Source organism: Microtus ochrogaster, chromosome 6, assembly GCF_000317375.1.
Source record: "Microtus ochrogaster isolate Prairie Vole_2 chromosome 6, MicOch1.0, whole genome shotgun sequence".
Lineage (NCBI taxonomy): Eukaryota > Metazoa > Chordata > Mammalia > Rodentia > Cricetidae > Microtus > Microtus ochrogaster.
The window spans coordinates 30375975-30393740 of NC_022013.1; the positions used below are offsets into that span (position 1 = coordinate 30375975).

General features: G+C 36.9%; 1 protein-coding gene across 1 annotated transcript in view; it reads right to left on the bottom strand.

Moving 5' to 3' along the window:
- Positions 1-15662: 15662 nt before the first annotated feature.
- Positions 15663-17766, bottom strand: part of LOC101999859 (complement factor H) — a 132166-nt gene continuing 130062 nt past the window's right edge. Inside the window, exon 6 of the mRNA XM_005348455.2 lies at positions 15663-16490. Within this exon, the coding sequence (XP_005348512.1) occupies positions 16288-16490 (203 nt within the window). The 3' untranslated portion in view covers positions 15663-16287. The remainder of the gene's footprint in view (positions 16491-17766) is intronic.

Genomic DNA, 17766 nt, shown 5'->3' on the forward strand with positions numbered 1-17766 from the left:
TGGCACGGGGTTTTGATCCTACTTAATGTGCTGGCTTTGCGGGAGCCTAGCCAGTTTGGATGTTCACCAAAACAGGTCTTGTAGTAGTGTTGTCAGCATCATGACATCATATCAACCAGGTGGAGTTGTCATTGTGGGGCCCCATCTTCTTCCTGGAAACTTTAAAGATTACTGCAGGAAAACTCATTGTTCATTGTGGAAATCTTAAGCATTATTTATATAGACATATATATTCAATGAAAGGTACGATAAAGACAGGAAATGTGCTGCGTTAGGGAAGGGTTTTGCTCTTTTTTCCACAGGAGAAGAAAAATTATGGATACCATCAAAATAAGGATCCCAAGGGTTTTCTCAGAGGGAGTCCAGATGGCTTCCTTAAATTAGCTGCCCTAGAGCATCAATGTTGGACATCTTGAATGCCTAAAATAATGTTTTGTTGTCTGCCTGCCTGTCATTTTGTTTATCTTCCTCTTGCTTGCTACATATTCTTTTCTTTGACTTACTATACTGTTGACCACCTTGGGTGGGTTACTCAGTCTAGGGGTGTAACCTGCCTGGCTGATCAGTAATTCCAGGGTCCTGGAGAGGTGCTATCTGTAAGATATGGGCTGAGAGAGAGGAAGAAGGCCATGCTAGGTTTGTCAGAGCCTCCGTTTATTAGAGACAGGGTTACAGCTTATATAGGGTAAGGAATAGGGGGGGGGCACAGGGGCCTGGACTCTTGCCGCGTGGTTCACGTTGGTCACGTAGGCCAGGAAGTCACAGGTTGATACACCTAGTTCTCTAGATAGTTTGGAATGTGGGGCGGGTTCCGCCAACAGATAGCTCTCTATTAACAGATAATTGGGTGTGGGGTAGGCTCTGTCAATAAAACAATTCTCAATACAATTGGGAAGTGGGGTTCTCTGCAGACTCCCCAGGGCGATGGTTCCTGCAATAATTTTGGGGGGAAAAACGGCTCCTGACACTATGCTCTGTAAACTCACTCACTCATTTTGCGTAATTCACTGGATTGCATAGAATTCTAGATATACAGTGTTTACAAGTAATATTGCATGGACTGAACAGGCTCTATTTAGGAATATGTATGCATATACAAATAGATATAGCCATTTAATATCAAAAAGAGTTAGTAAAAAGAGACACCATGAGTTACAGAACAAGAGAGGGCATATGGGACATTTTAGAAGGAGAAACAGAAACAGGTAATGTTATAATTATTATCTCAAAAAGTTTTAAAAGTTTTAAAAAATAATTGAAAGCAAACATTTTCTGTCATTTGGCAGGACGGATTTTTCTTTTATTATGTGTCTGTTTTCCCATGATTCCCACTCAAAATGAAATGTTATAGAATAATAATGAGTTTAAATCTCTGAAATACTGCTACAAAATTTGAAAGAGTGAAGGCTAAAACAAAAGTAATTGCTTGCTCCTATCTTTTTCACTTATGTGAGGACTGAAGGCCTATCTAAATAACCCTTAATTATACATAAACATTAGCAAATAACAAGTAACAAAATAAAGACTTTATGAAACTTGAATCAAGCACAGTGACTTAATTCCGAAATCCACTCCTTATTTAAGGTATTGCTTGTGACTTGGAAGTAATGGAGTTATAAAACTCTGACACAGAGCTGTTATATCCTCTTTAGACCCAATGCTAATACAGAGGTACTATAATCTTATTTTACATTCATTGCAGAGATCAGAAAAGAATAAATTGTTGGCATTTTGGTGACTTAAATACAAAATGACAAAATTCTTCATTGTCTTATAAAAGGCATTCTGTTTACTTAATGATAATTTTATTGAAGTGGGATAAGTTACTTATTTTAATGACTATGAAAGTTAAAACCCTCCAGTCTGTGAAAAAGAAATCAACCCCACACAGGTTCAGAAATTTTTAAGTCTGTTGGGAGTTTTATCCTGGTCAATGGCTTTGCGTAATTTAAATTGAATTTCATTGAAATTTTATCTTGTTACATTTACTCCTTATGCATTTTAAAGAAGAATTTCTCTTTTTCTCTCTCCAAATTTTGCTTATAGGCTATTAAGTTTTGATGTTTAGAAAACAGAAAAACCATTATGTTCATATTTTCCTTTTAGTAGTTTATTAAAAACAACTTCCATAAATAGATTGGTTTTTATCACTGAAAATGTTTTCTACTTTTTCACTAAAAACATTCTTATATTTTATTGTTGATTTCCAATGCTTTTAGATAAAATTTATAATATTCTCATACACACAACAGATAAACACATTTGACTAGAAAGTGCATGTTTCAAAATGTTTCTACTTACTTTGATTTTTGGCAGTGAAAGCCATGAGGTTAGGAAAACTTTGGCTAAGAGCTACATGCCACACACCCCTGATCTTATAAACCTAAAGCACTCCAGCAGTGATGGTGCTTCTGGGAATCCTGTCATTAACAGTGCTGTGCATGGCTTTGGATTTCAATGCATTACTGGAAGCTAGTTTGGTAAACATCAAAGTTCACAGAGGGAGGATCAAAATAAACCAACAATGTCCAATCAGTGTTTCACGTTAATACTCTGAGCCTATCATTTTACACTCATTAAGCAATATAACATTTGTTTTCTTTGTGCCAATTTCCTAGTCAATAGAATGAAAGTATTTGAAAAGATGAGAGATTAAATTTCTTTTTGCCTTCTTATAAGCATCATAGTCGGATATGAGCATTGACTGCTTCTCTTCTTTGGAGACTTGTATGACAACTTCTGGTGCCATGAGTGCTAGTCCTCAGAGAAGAGGTTTTGGGGACAGTTCCAGCTCACAAATGTTTGCACCCTGTGTGGAAGTACAGGGTGTCTTCAGCAATAATTCCATACTTTCCACCTCTTGGAGGCAATGAACTGCAATAAAAGTAGTCTGTTATGCCTTGGTTTGATAGGACAATCATGAGCAATAAGTCTGAAGGGTTTTCCTCTTGCCTAGTATTGCTGTCTTTGTTAGATGGTCTTTGGTTTGTGGAGAAAGCACTATTAGCCTATAATAGAAAATTGTATTTTAACTATATATGTTTATTCATACATGGACTTACATGAATTCTAGTTATAGATGGGTGGATAGTTATTGGTATGTTTTCTTAAGACTTTTCCTTACAGCCCTACTATTATTTTACCATTCTTCCTCTTCTTTCTGCATTTATCTCCTATCTCCCTAATTATAGTCTTTTCTTTCTCCTTTTTCCTACCCGATCATTTTTACCCTGGTATTCACATTTCTTACCCACCCTACTATTCTGGGAATGGTCTGTGTTTACTCTCCTGGTTTTTGCAGTTACTCCAGGATATACACTTTCATGTGAAGATTTGGAGGTAGGAGTCTCCATTGTGAGAGAACATGTGACATTAATTTTTCTGTGTCTAGATTACCTCACTCAATATCATCTTTTCTAATTCTCTCAATTACCAGAAAAGTTTATAATTTCATTTTTTTACAGCTGAATGGTATTTCACAGTGTATGCCAGGCATCTTCATGATCTATTCATCAGCTGAAGGATATTTTGCTTGTTTTCATTCACTAGCTGTTGAGAACAGGAAAAAGCAATGAACATGGCTGAGTAATTATGTATGGATTAAGATGTCAAGCCATTGAGAATATGCCAAGGCATGGTATTGCTATGCCATGAGATAGATATATTTTAGATGTATTGAGAATTCTGCATATTGATATCCATGTGTCTGCACTGATAACACTGAGTGAGGATTCCCTCTTTCTACTTATAACTCTCCAGCAGGTCTTGCAGTATTTTTCATTGTTATTTATCTTTGCCATTCTGATGGAATAAAATGAAACCTAAAAGTTGTTTTTCTTTACATTTTCTTACTTGCTAGGGTTCATGAAACTTTTTTGAGATATTTCTTAGCCATTTTATTTTCCTGTTTAGAACTCTCTATGCAGAGATAGGGCCCATTTCTTGAATGGGTCATTAGTTTTCATTTTGTTGATTCTTTGTTTTTTTGAGGTTTTTTTTTTGCCCTTTTATTGAAAATAGATTCGTTCTCATACAAAGATGTGAATTCAAGTTTCCCCTCCATCTATTCCTCCCAGTTCCTCCCCACTTTCCCTCCCCTCCTGATCTACTCCCCTTCTTTCTCCCATTACAGAAGAACAGGCTTCTAAGAGAATAAACAAACACCACAACCCAACAGCAGGCAAAGTCCCAAGAACAGGTACAAGAGTAAGAGAACCACTCATTCTTACACTTGGGTTTACCAGACAAGTATTAAACTCAAAGCTGTCATATACACATAGAGGGCCTGGTGTGGAATTATACAGGCACTGTGGTTACTGCTTCACTCTCTGTGAGTTCATATGTGTCTTACTGAGTTGATTCAGAGGGCCTTGTTCTCCAGGTGTCCTCCATTCCTTCTGATTCTTATATTCCTTCTGCCTCCTCTTCCGCAGGTTTTCTCAGTTGTGAGGGGAGGCATTTGATGGGGACATCTCATTTAGAACTGTATTCCAAAGACTCAATTTCATATACCGTCTGGCTGTGGGTCTCTGCATCCCTTCCCTTCTGCTGCAGGAGGAGCCTCTGTGGTGATGACTGAATAGGACACTGATCTCTGAGCATTACAGAATATCATTAGGAGTCATTTTATTGTAACCTTTTTATTGATTTTTATTGCACTCTATATTTTTCTCTGCTCCCCTCCCTGCCCCTCCCCTTCCTCCTACAACCCTCCCCCAAGGTCCCCATGCTCCCAATTTACACAGGAGATCTTATCTTTTTCTACTTCCCATGTAGGTCAGGTACATTTTTTGTTCTTTTAAAGATTAGTAGTGTTTAGCAGATCTCTGTGCAATGGAGCAACGGAGGAGTGTTCTCCTTGCTCACATCCTCTCAAACAAGAGCTATCACTTGCTGATCTTAGCCATTCTCACACTTGCAAGATGGAATCTCAAATTAGTTTTGATTTGCATTTCCGTGATGACTAATAATGTTGAACATTTCATTAAGTAATTATTGGCCTTTTGAAATTTCTCTGTTGAGAATTCTTTGTTTAGATCTGAATTCCATTTTTAATTGGATTTTTTTTGGTTTGTAAATGACTATAGTTTCTTTAGTTCTTTATACATTTTGCTTATAGCCCTCTGTCAAATGTGGGGTTGCTGAAAATCTTTTCCCATTCTGTATGTGCCATTTTGTTCTTATGGTAGTGTCCTTTGCCATACAGAATATTTTAAATTTCATGAGGTCCAATGTATTAATTGGTGATCTTAGTGCCTGAGCTATTGTTCTATTCAGAAAGTCATCTCCTGTGATTTCCCCCGCTTTTTCTTTTACCAGGTTCAGTGTTTCTGGTTTTATATTGAGGTCTTAGATCCACTTATACTTGAGTTTTGTGCAGGGTGAGACATATGGATCTATTTGCATTGTCTACATAGCAACATCATGTTAGACCAGAAGCATTTATTAAAGATACTGTCTTTTATTTATTTATTTATTTATTTATTTATTTATTTATTTATTTATTTATTTATTTTTTACAATGTGTGATTCTAGCTTTATTATCAAATATTGGATGTCCATATGTGTGTAGATTTATGTTTGTGTCTTCAATTCAAGTCCATTGAACACTATGTATGGATTTTTTGTTTGTTTTTTTTTTTTGGTTTGTTTGCAAAGGCCATGAAATTTTTATTAGGACAGCTTTATAATACAACTTGACATCGGGGATGATGATACTTCCAGCAGTTATTTTATTTTTCAGGCTTGTTTTGGCTATCCTGGGATTTTTGTTTTTCCATACAAAGTTGAGATTTCTCCTTTCAAGGTTTGTAAAGAATTGTGTTGTAATTTTGATGGGTATTGCATTGAATTTATAGATTGCTTTTGGTGAGATGGCCATTTTTATCGTTAATCCTACCAAACCATGAGCATGGAAGATTTTTCCAACTTCTGACATCTTACTCAATTTCTTTCTTCAAAACACTTGAGGATTTTAGCATATATATCTTAATTACTCCAAGATGTTTTATATTATTTTAGGTTATTGTGAAAGGCATTGTTTCTCTGATTTCTTTCTCAGTCTGTTAGTCATTCGTTTATAGGAGGTCTACTTGTTTGCCTGTTTGTTTGGTTTTTAGTTAATCTTGTACCCAGCCACTATATTCAATTTTTTTTTATCAGTTGTAGACATTTCCTGGTGAAATTTTTAGGGTCACTTATCTAAACTATCATATCATCTGCAAATAGTAATATTTTGAATTATTCCTTTCCAATTTGTATCTTCTTGATCTCCTTCAGTTGTCTTATTGCACTAGCTAAACTTTGAAGTACTACATTGAATGCATATTGAGAAATTGGAAAACATCAGTCCAATCACAATATTTATCCCCTTCTCTGGAATATCCATGTATCCCTTCTAGACCTCTCCTCTATATCTAACATCTGCGAGTCTACAGATTACAGTTTAGTTATGATTTACCTAAGAGCTAATATCCTCTTATAAGTGAATACACACTGTATTAGTCTCTCTAGATCTGGATTATCTCATTCAGGATGATTGTTTTTCTAGTTTCATCCAATTGACTGCAATTTTCATGGCGTCATTTATTTTAAACAGCTGAGTAATACTGCATCATGTAAATGTACCAAACAAAAAACAGCAGGGATTGAGGGGCACTTTTAGGGCAATGTGGAAATCTAATGCAGTGGAAGCTTCCTGAAACCTATGAATGTGGTCCTAATGAGGATTCCTAGTAAGGGAGGAGATGGAGTCTCAACTGGCCATCTTTTGTAGTCAGACAAGGCTTTCAGTGGCATGTCTGGGTTGTGCTTAATTGAGTTGTTGGAAAGGGGGTCCCATGGAAATTCCCAAATAACCCAGGCTGATGTTAAAGGCTTGCTCTCTGCAGATTGGCAGCAGGGCCCCATTTGAGAAAACAATACCCACACAACTCTTTGAATATGGAGTTCAGCTTGTGCCCACATGGAGTCTCACCCCTATGTTCTAGTCTCTTTATTATAAGAAGGAACTCTGGAGACTACTAAAAGAGAAACGTGCCATAACACTTTTGACCTACAACCTGTCCTGCTTTTAAAATATGCTAGGGCAATGGTGGCACAGAATTTGTTGGAGTAGCCAACCAATATCTGATTTTACTTAAGCCATACACCATGAGAAGAAACTCTTATCTACTTAGAAACCCAAGAAGCAGAAACTAAGTAACCCAAAGACCTAGGTAAAAGTAAATATGACTAGTTCAATTATAAATTGGACCTCATGAAAATAAATCGCTTCCGTGAGGCAAAGGACACAGAGGTAGCCTACAGAATGGGAAACTTCTTTTACTAATTCCACCTTTGAGAAAGGCCTAGTAACCAAAACATAAAGAAATGAAAGAACTAGATACCAAAAATACCAAATAATCGAATTGAAAAATGGGAGACAGTTCTAAACAGAATTCTCAGTAGAGGAATCTTGAATGGCTGAGAAACACTCAAGAAATGTTCAGCATTCTTACCCATTAGGGAAATACAGATCAAAACTACCTTCTTGGGATGTGTATATCTATATATTATCCGTGGGCTTCCTTTTAATCCCATTCTTTGTTTCTTTAGCCGTGAAGAAGTTTTCAGGCTTTATAAAGTTCCACTTGTCAATTATTGGCATTAAGTTTTGTAGAAATGGAGTCCTGTTCAGAAAGTCCTCTCCTACATATCTATCATAGGTATGACTATGTTTTCTTCTTGAAGTTTCTGTTTCAGATTTCATATTTAAATATTTTATTCATCTGGACTTACTGTTGAGCAAGGTGTGAGATACGGGTCTAATGTCATTCTCTTGCATATGGATAGCCAATTTCCTCAACACCATTTGTTGCAAAGGTTTTATTTTCACCAGAATATGTTTCACACATATCTCTGAAGTATTTAACACATGGCTGAAGTTAAATGTGTTTTTGCTTGGGTTTATCATTTTGTTCCACTAGTCTACATATTTGTTTTTGTGCTTATAACATAATATCATGCAATATTTCATAGTTTTCTTCCTTGGAGCAAACCACGAGTGAATATTTTGAAAATGAACACTATACCAAAAACTATTTACAGATTTAGTAAAATTCCTTCAAAATCTTGGTCTCATACTTTATAGAAAAAAAACTATCCTAAATTCCACCTCCAAAAAATGTTGAGTAAATTAAGAAACAACTCTGGAGGGATTACCATTCCAGATCTTAAGGTATTACAACATCATAGTAATAAAAACAATAGCCTCTCTCACTGTTAGTTCATCAGTATCTGTAACAATATTACTGGCATCCTCCTCAGTGAAGCCTGCTGAAGTTGTCCCAACCACACTATCTCCTATGGTAGAGAATTTGCTCTGCCAGGAAATGGTATTGATGTGTTGATTCCTGTTTTCTCTGTCATTATTCTTGGTTTCTTTATCCAAAAACATTTTTGTGTCTCCTTTTACTCTCTCTTGGACTTTCATAACATGCATAGAAACAGGATATTTACCAATACCAGTGTTTCAGGGAGCAAAAGTCCTTTAGATAAACACATCATCACTGAAAGGGAAGAAGGTGTAAGAGGACATTGTTGGACTTTAATAATAATAGGGTCTTGTAGGAGAAGGGACCATGTGTATTTTGTATCACTTTAAAATATTCCAATGAGAATCCAGTGTCTTTTCACTGATGGATTCCAGTGTCTATGTGGTTCTAAGTTTCAGAGTGAGTGGCCTTGTACTTAGAATTGTAAATCATCTTGTTGTTTTTTCTCTTTAAGAAGACTATATTGTCTTTTCCTATGCTGTAGTGATGAAGCGAGCAGGCCTGCTTTTTTTGTATTCATTTAAACACTGCCTTGCCCATTAGTTTCAGCCTCTTATTGGCTAATTCTCACATCTTGCTTTAACCCATATTTAGTAATCTGTGTAGCACCATGAGTTGGTGGCTTACTGGGAAAGATCCTAACCTGAGTCCCTCTCGGGTCGGAGAATCATGGCATCTGCCTCACTGCCTTCTTCCTCCCAGCATTCTGTTCTGTCTTCCCCACCTACCTATGTTCTGTCCTATCAGGCCAAGCAGTTTTCTTTATTAATTAATGAAATTAACACATAGACAGATGACCCTCCTACATCACTATGCCTTTTGTTTAGTCTTGGTTTGAAGTCTATTTTGCCAGATATTAAAATGATTATACCAGCTTTTTATTTGGAATAGCTTTTTTTATAATCCTTTTACCTTGAGGTGGTATATATTCTTGATGTTAAGGTGTGGTGTTTTTTTTGGGGGGGGGTGTAGCAAAATAATGGAACCTGTTTTTTTTTTAATCCATTCTGCTAGTTTGTATCTTTTTCTTGGGTAATTGAGAATATTGATATTGAGAATTGTCAAATAGCAGTGTTTATAGATTCCTGTTATTTTATTTGTTATTGTGTTTGTTCCCTCCTTTGATTTCTGGTTTGGGATTGTTTATTCCTTGTGTTTTTTTTTAAGGGTGAAGTTATCCTCTTCAGGTAATTTTTTCTAGGGCCTTCAGTAGACCTGGATTTTTAATTAGGTACTGCTTAAATTTGTTTTTTTTTTAAATCAAAGAATACTTTTTTCCCCAATTCATTGTGATTGAAAGTTTTGTTGGGTATAGGAATATATGAAGTGAAAACCCACAACAGTCTTTTTAATAATTTATTAAGGGTACAATGGATAATCAAACTCACGGATATAGTACAAAGTAGATGCCTCTGCTGATCCAGCTGCCTTCATCCAGTTGTTCAGCCCAAGGATAAAGAGGACCAGTCACAGGCAACTTCTTGCTTTGGCTCTGGCCACTCAAGAGAGAACCAGTACAACTCCCTTCTCAGTTTTATTCAGTCACGTATTCAGAAAAAAACACACTCTAGGTCTACTCACCCCAAATGTCATTGGCTAAATGGATCAAAATCCCACAACAAATATGGGCTCTGGTCTCTTAGAGTTTCTCAAATATCTGTCCAGGCCCCTCTGGCTTTTAGAGACTCCATTGAGAAATCAGGGATTATTTTAATGAGTTTGCTTTCATATTTTACTTGGTCTCTCCCCTTTGCATCTTTAAATAATCTTTGTACATTTAGTGTTCTGATCATTTTGTGCTGTGGGGGTTTCTATTCTGCTCCAGTCTATTTGGCATTCTCTATGCTTATTTTACTTTGATAAATACCTCTTCTTTTAGGTAAGGGAAATTTTGTTCTACAATTTTGTTGAAAATATTTTGGGTTCCCTGTCCTCTCTTAAGGAGAAAGGGGGAGGAAGGAGGGTGATTGGGGAAGTGAGAGGGGAATGGGAGGAGGGGAGGAAGTGTAAATTTTTGAATGGAAAAAATAAAAAAAATCACAAAAAGAGGGGGGCAAATAAGAACTTTGCTTACCAACTGTGTAAACCTACAGGTAGCAGCTTGCATCAGTATGTGCCCCTCAGTGTGTGACCATAAACAGCTGACAGCATTTGGTGTAAGATGTTTGAAACTGGAAGGACCACACTGCTTCAGGAGAAGTTGGATCTAGTCATTCAAACCTTAGAGCTTGAAACTCTGATTTTGGTGTATGTCTCATATAGTTTTCTTTTGATTTAATCTTTAGACAAGTTATTTTCATGACTGCTGTGGGGACTGGTTAGCCAATAGCCCTTAAGATATCAGCCCACTTTGGGCAGGGTCTCATGTAATATATATATATATATAGCATGCTCAGGCCTCCTGACTGATGGATTTGGTTTCAGTTTCCAGCGCATGCAGAGGACTGTGGATTGCTACTCTTTCTAGGAGTTTATCCTGAAATAAATAAGCCTTTATTATACTCCAAAAAATATTTTCTGTTCCTTTGACTTGTTTTTTTCTCTTTATTTAAATTGTTTGTAGATTTGTTTTTCCCATAATGTCTCAGATTTTATTAACATTTTATGTCTGGATTTTAAAAGATTTTACATTTTCTTGGACTGAAATATCTCTTTCTGCTATCTGTTCTTGAGTGCCTGAAATTCTCTCTTCCATCTCTTGCACCCAGTTGAAGAGGCTCACCTCTGAGGTTTTTGTTTGACATCCTAATTTTTTCATTTTTAGTTTTATCTCAGTTTGAGTGTTCTTTAGTAGTTACATGTCTTTTAGGTCTTGAACTGTTTTAATCATTTATTCTACTATATGCTTGTGTTTTCGCAGATCTTACGATGGGATTTATCCATTTCCTCCGTAAGGTCCCTCACAACATTCATACTAGTTATTTTCAAGTCCTTGTCTTGTGTTTCAGCTATATTGCATTTCTCAGAACCACTTGTAGAAGGGTTGCTGGTTTCTGGTGGTACATTGTAATGATTGTGTTTTTATATTAGAATGATTGTGATTTCTAGATGTTGATATTATGTCTTGTGCTTTTGGGTGGGTGTCCAATTCCTTGCTTTCTGTTGCTGTATCTAGATCCTAGGAACACACAATAGATTTTTTTTCCCTGATAGGCCCTTATGGGTATCTCCAATTGGAGTCCCAGGGAGAATGCAGTTCTGGGTATTGGTGGTTGACACTAAGGAATGGTGGCTGAAACAGTCAATAAAATGAGGAATGCAGGTATTTCCTGGAGATTCGGTAGAGTCCACAATGAGTGGAGTCAAAAAAGGAAGACAGCTCATTGCAAGTAAAGACCTGGGAATGAGACTCCCAATTCTTTCTTTCTTCCTTTATTTAATTTTTTTTAAATTTTGAGACAGGGTGTCTCTTTGTAGTCCTGTCTATCTTGGAACTCACTCTGCAGACTAGGCTGGCCTCAAACTCAGAGACATGACTACCTTTACCTCTCAATTGCTGGGATGTGTCACAACCAATTGACATACCTGTTTTCTATTTCAATCAATTAGTCTGTATCTATTGATTGAGTAACTGAGACCATGGATATTGTATGTTATTATTAATCAGTGTTTATTGATTCCTGATATTTTGTTGTAGTGTTGTGAGTATTCATCTACTTTTGATTTACTGTTCTGTGATTATTTATCCTTTGTGTATTCTTGGTGTAGTTAACCTTCTTTTTAAGACTGATTTTTTTCCTTCTAGTGTCTTCTGTAAAGACTTGTTGGTGGACAAAAAGTCCTTAAATTTGGTTTTATTGTGCATGTTTTTCTTTTTCTATTGATTTTGACTGATAGTTTTACTGGGCATGCAGTCCGGATCAGCATCTGTGGTGTTTCAGAGTTTCCTAACATCTATCAATATTCTTCTGGCTTTCAGAGTCTCTATCAAAAAGTCAGGTGTCATTTTAATGTGCTTGCCTTTATGTTTCACTTGGGCTTTATCTGTTTCAAATTTTAAATACTTTATTGTGCACATTTAGTATTTTATCATGTGCCATGGGGATTTTCTTTTCTTGTTTTTATCTATTTCCTTTTCTATGTGTCTTTTATACCTTGAAAGCATCATTCCTTAGATTAAGGTACATTTTCTTCTATGCTTTGTTAAAATTACTTTCTATGCCTTTTATCTGTTTTTTCCCTTTCCTCTATTTATTGGTATTTTTATAGAGTCAAAGATTTTCTTAATATTTAGTGCCTGAATCTTCCTTCTTTTATCTTCCTTCCTTTCTTTATCTTTATTCTTTCCTTTGTCTTCCTTATTTTGTTCCTTCCTTTCTTTATTCCTTATTCCCTTTCTTCCTTTCTTTTTCCCTTACTCCCTTTTTTTTTCTTTTTAAATATTTCTTTTGACTGAGCTATCCATTTTTTTCTATCATGTCTTCAAGATGTAATTCTCTATTTAATTTTATTCAGTAGTTTGGAAAGGTTTTCTTCTGAGTTTTTGTTTGGATTTTATTTTGAGTTTTAGTTCAGTTTAGCATTTCTTTTTAAAAAATTTCTTTAAAAGAATTTAACCTGTGCTGGAGAAGAGGTGGAGTAAGGGGAACACTCATCCATTGCTGCTGGGAATGCAAACTTGTGCAACCACTTTGAAAGTCAGTGTGGCAGTTTCTCAGGAAACTGGGAGTCATCCTGCCCCAGGATCCAGCAATTCCACTCTTGGAAATATGACCAAGAGATGCCTAATCATACTACAAAAGCATTTGTTCAACTATGTTCATAGCAGCACTATTTGTAATAGCCAGAACCTGGAAACAACCTAGGTGCCCCTCAATGGAAGAATGGATAAAGCAGGTGTGGCACATATACACATTAGAGTTCTACTCAGAGGTAAAAAACAATGACATCTTGAATTTTGGATGCAAATGGATGGAAATGGAAAACACTTTACTAAGTGAGACAACCCAGACCGCAAAAGATGAATATGGTATGAACTCACTCATTAGTGGATTCTAGCCATAAACAAAGGACATTGAGCCTATAGCTCGTGATCCTAGGCAAGCTAAATAATAAGGTGAACCCAAAGAAAAACATATATTTATCCTCCTGGAATTGGAAGTAGACAAGATCACCTGGAAAAAGTTGGGAGCATGGGGGTGGGGGTGGGGTGGGGGAAGAGAAGTGGGGAGAGGGAAGGGAAAAGGGGAGGACTGGGGAGAGTTTGGCGGAGTGGGATGGTTGAGCTGGAGGAAGGGTGGATATGGGAGCAGGGAAGAAGATATCTTAATTAAGGGAGCCATTTTAGGGTTGGTAAGAGACTTGGCTCTGGAGGGGTTCCCAGGTGTCCAAGGAGATGTCCCCCGCTTGTTCCTTGGGCAGCAGAGGAGAAGGTTCCTGAACTGGCCTTGTCCCATAGCCACACTGATGAATATCTCAAATATCACCATAGAACCTTTATCTGGCGATGGATGGAGATAGAGACAGAGACCCACACTGGAGCACTGGACTGAGCTCCCAAGGTCCAGATGAGGAGCAGAAGGAGGGAGAACATGAGCCAGGAAGTAAGGACTGTGAGTCCACCCACTGAGATGGTGTGACTGATCTAATGGGAGCTCACCAAGGCCAGCTGGACTGGGGCTGAACAAGGATGTGAGCAAAGCAGATTCTCTGAATGTGGCTGACAATGGGGGCTGACTGAGAAGCCAAAGATAATGGTACTGGAATGTGATTCTACTGTATGTACTGGCTTTTTGGGAGCCTAGTCTGTTTGGGTGCACACCTTCCTAGGCCTGGATGGAGAGGGATGGCCTTGGACTTCCCACTGGGCAGGGTACCCTGACTTCTCTTAGGACTGGAGAGGGAGGGGGGAGGGTTTGTGGGGGGAGTAAGAGGTTAATGGGAGAAGGGGAGGAGTTGAAAATTTTTAATAAGTAAAGAAAGAGAGAAAGAAAGAACTTTTTCATTTTACATACCAATCCCAGTTCCCCCTTCCTCCCCTCTCTCTGTTTTTCCAACCTTCCTGACCTCCTAATCCCCTACCATTCCTTGGAGAGGGTTAGGCCTCCCATGGGGAGTCAACAAAGTCTGTCACATCACTGGAGGCAGAACCAAGGCCCTGTGCCCTGTATGTAGGTGGGGCAAGGTATCCTCCATAGGGAATGGACTCCAAAAAGCCAGTTCATGCATTAGGGAGAAATACTAGTTCTACTGCCAGTGGCCCCACAAACTGCCTAGGAGTTTGGCAATTCTTTAGTGATTTCATTTTGTTATTGTTGTCTCCTTTCATGTCTGGGATTTTTTTCATTATTTCATTCAACTGTTTCTATGTTGTTTTCACTGCCTTTGTTTAGTATTTATTGGTAATCTTTTTAAGTTTCTCCAACACATTCCCAGTTGCTCATGTGAAGTGCTTGCTTTATTGCTTTTCTCATGGCATGCTACAGTGGGGCCTCTGGCTTCTGGAAAAATCATATTGCCTTGTTTATTCAGGCTTGTGTTTTGTGCTAGGATCTAGACATCAAGAGTTTTGCCATTTGACATTTTCCTCGCTGCAAATATTTCATCTGACCTTTGTTGAGTGGGACTTTAACACTTGGGTTGCTGTTGCCCACTCTGAATTCAAGCCATGTGTAGTGGCTCTAGGGTCTCCGAGTTCCAGACATGTGTGCTGGCAGGAAAAAACTGCAGTAGGTCTATAAGGAAAAAGGAGTGGAACATGGCTAGAAGGAATGGATAGAAGCTAATGACTGGAGGAATTAGGGAGAAACATCGTGAGGCCATAGGCTGGGAGGAGAGGCAGCAACTTGCACCACTGCCATTTATTAAAACAAACTTGGGTTTTATGTTTATTATATTTAAGACAGTTTTTTCTTTATTGTTTTGGGGGCAAAACTTGCCTGTTTACAAGTTACACAAAATTTTCATAGGTTTTTAACATCAATATTGTCAGAAGAAGACAAGTAAGAGAAGATAAGCTTCGGAAGGTTTCAATCAGAAACAGCAGAAGAAAGGATCTGTAGCTATGGAATAGCAGGCGCAAGTCTTAATTGTGGTGGTCTTTGCACAAAACTGAGGAAAGCACATGGCTGGAGTAGAGGGACCGAGAAAAAGCTAGTCAAAGGGCAAAAGTTCAGCAGGGACTAAACAGACCAACCAAGAGTAACACAGGTGTTGCATATTTTTAGCTTTATAATAAAAATGTTCTGATATGATATAAAGAAACTATTATATTTTAATTAAAATCTTTAACTGTAAAAAATATTGTGATAGTCAATGTACTCTTATACTCAATTAAAATTTAAGACTTTTGTATAATTACTTGAATATTTAAAATTATAAAAGTAGTATATTTGGAAGTTAATTAACAAAATTCTTCCTATTTATTAATTAGCAACAAAAGCAAAATGCACAAATTACTCATTTTCATTAGTAATATAAAGCATGACATTTTGTTCTTTCAGAGTATGAAATGTTCCATTTTTGAGGACTGAGACACTATGTCTCATGTTCACTGTGAATCAGAACTGTATATCAGAAAGTATAGAAGAAGCTTTGGGAAAGTGGTGGATAGAGAAAGATGGGGAAGCAATTGCGTCTATTCCGAGACACATCATGTTCTGGCAACTTTGAATAAACTGCTTGTGGCTTTGTGTCAGCACTCTCTGCTGCCAGTTTAATCTCAATATAATAATACAAGCTTATACTTATGAATAAAATTTAGTTAAGTAAGCCGGGCGGTGGTGGCACATGCCTTTAATCCCAGCACTCGGGAGGCAGAGGCAGGCGAATCTCTGAGAGTTCGAGACCAGCCTGGTCTACAGGAGCTAGTTCCAGGACAGGCTCCAAAACTACAGAGAAACCCTGTCTCGAAAAACCAAAAAAAAAAAAAAAAATTTAGTTAAGAAATATTTCAAAAGTAAAATTAAAACTATTGATAATATGCATGCACCTTAACTGAGCAAAGGTATGTGACTAAATTCTACTAATGTTTTTAGTGTGATTTTGTGCAAGTGGGATAATTGATATGACCGTCGATGCAAAATGTCTGGAATAGTTGAGATGTTGCCAGGTGATATCCATTTTTACACTTAAATTCTTGCATTTCCCCTGATTTGTAATACCGCTTTTGTTTTTCTTTCCATCGGAAAATTATGTTATGTTTTTCCATAATTTCTTCTGATACTATGCATGGATCTAAGAGAAAAAAATAATAAAATTTCAATACATATATCTACAGTGATTTAGTTTTCACATAGAAAGTATTATGTTTGAGGTATTTTTTTGCTAAGCTGTTTTTATTTTTTGCTTTTTTTGTCAGTTTTTTTTTTTTTTCGTATAACCATCCTGGCTGTCCTGAAACTTGCTTTGTAGATCAGACTGGCATCATACTCACTGATACCCACATGCCTCTGCCTCCCAAGTGCTGGGATTATAGGTGTGTGTCACTGCGACCCAACTGATAAATTCTTAAAAACCATGAAAGGAGCACATAAATTTAAGTAAATAGAGAATATTACATGATGTAAAAGTTATAGGTTTAATATAATAATTTGATTCATCACCAAGTGCTCCTAACATCTGTAACTTGCATTTCAGGATATTTGTATTTGTTTTCCTTGATTTAGGTATTGGACAGATTTATACAATTTGAGCCATGACATGTATGATAAGCAAATCTAATGTTCAGTGGTTTGACAATCATTAATAATACTGTGAATGCTCTGTTGATGTCCATAGCTCCTTATTGGTAGTGTAGCAGGAGTCAGACCATTGGTTCACAGCAATGAACTCTTAAAAGTAAAGATGAGTGGACTAAAGGGTAAACTGTGTGATTCACAGGGCCACACTACAGCTTCCATGATGAGAGGGTTTTCCTTATTTTTTGTTTGTTTGGTTTTATTTTTGGTTTTTATTTTAGATTTTGTCTTGTTTTATAGTGATGGGAGGTTGCAAGGGTGGAGAGCAGATGTGAGGAGACAAGGAGATAGTTAAGTGGCATCAGGAAGCATGATATGAAATCCACAAAGAATCAAGGAAAGTTAAAAGAATTTAAAAAATACTGTGATTAGAAAGCCTAATCATAATTGCCTTCACAATATTCATCATATGTTCACAAAGTAGTAACTATGAATGTATCATGCATTTTATTTTGAAAGTTCTTTTTTAAAGAAATTTCTATTTATCTATTGAATAACCAAACTGTACAAGTGGCAGTCCTGGTGGAAATTAGATTACCAACCACTACCTTAGACCCTGGGCTTACGTCATACAAGTATACCATGTTGTCTTTCGGCATTCAACAATTGACAGGAATGTAACAAATTTCCCTTCTTAGGATCTGTGAAGTAGTATGTGCATTTAACATATACTTGAAGACTGAGTAGGCTGATTTCATTTCTATGGGCATATACCAAAGAAGGGGCATAGGGATAACATATGGTAGGTTTATTTTCAGATTTTAAGCAGCCTT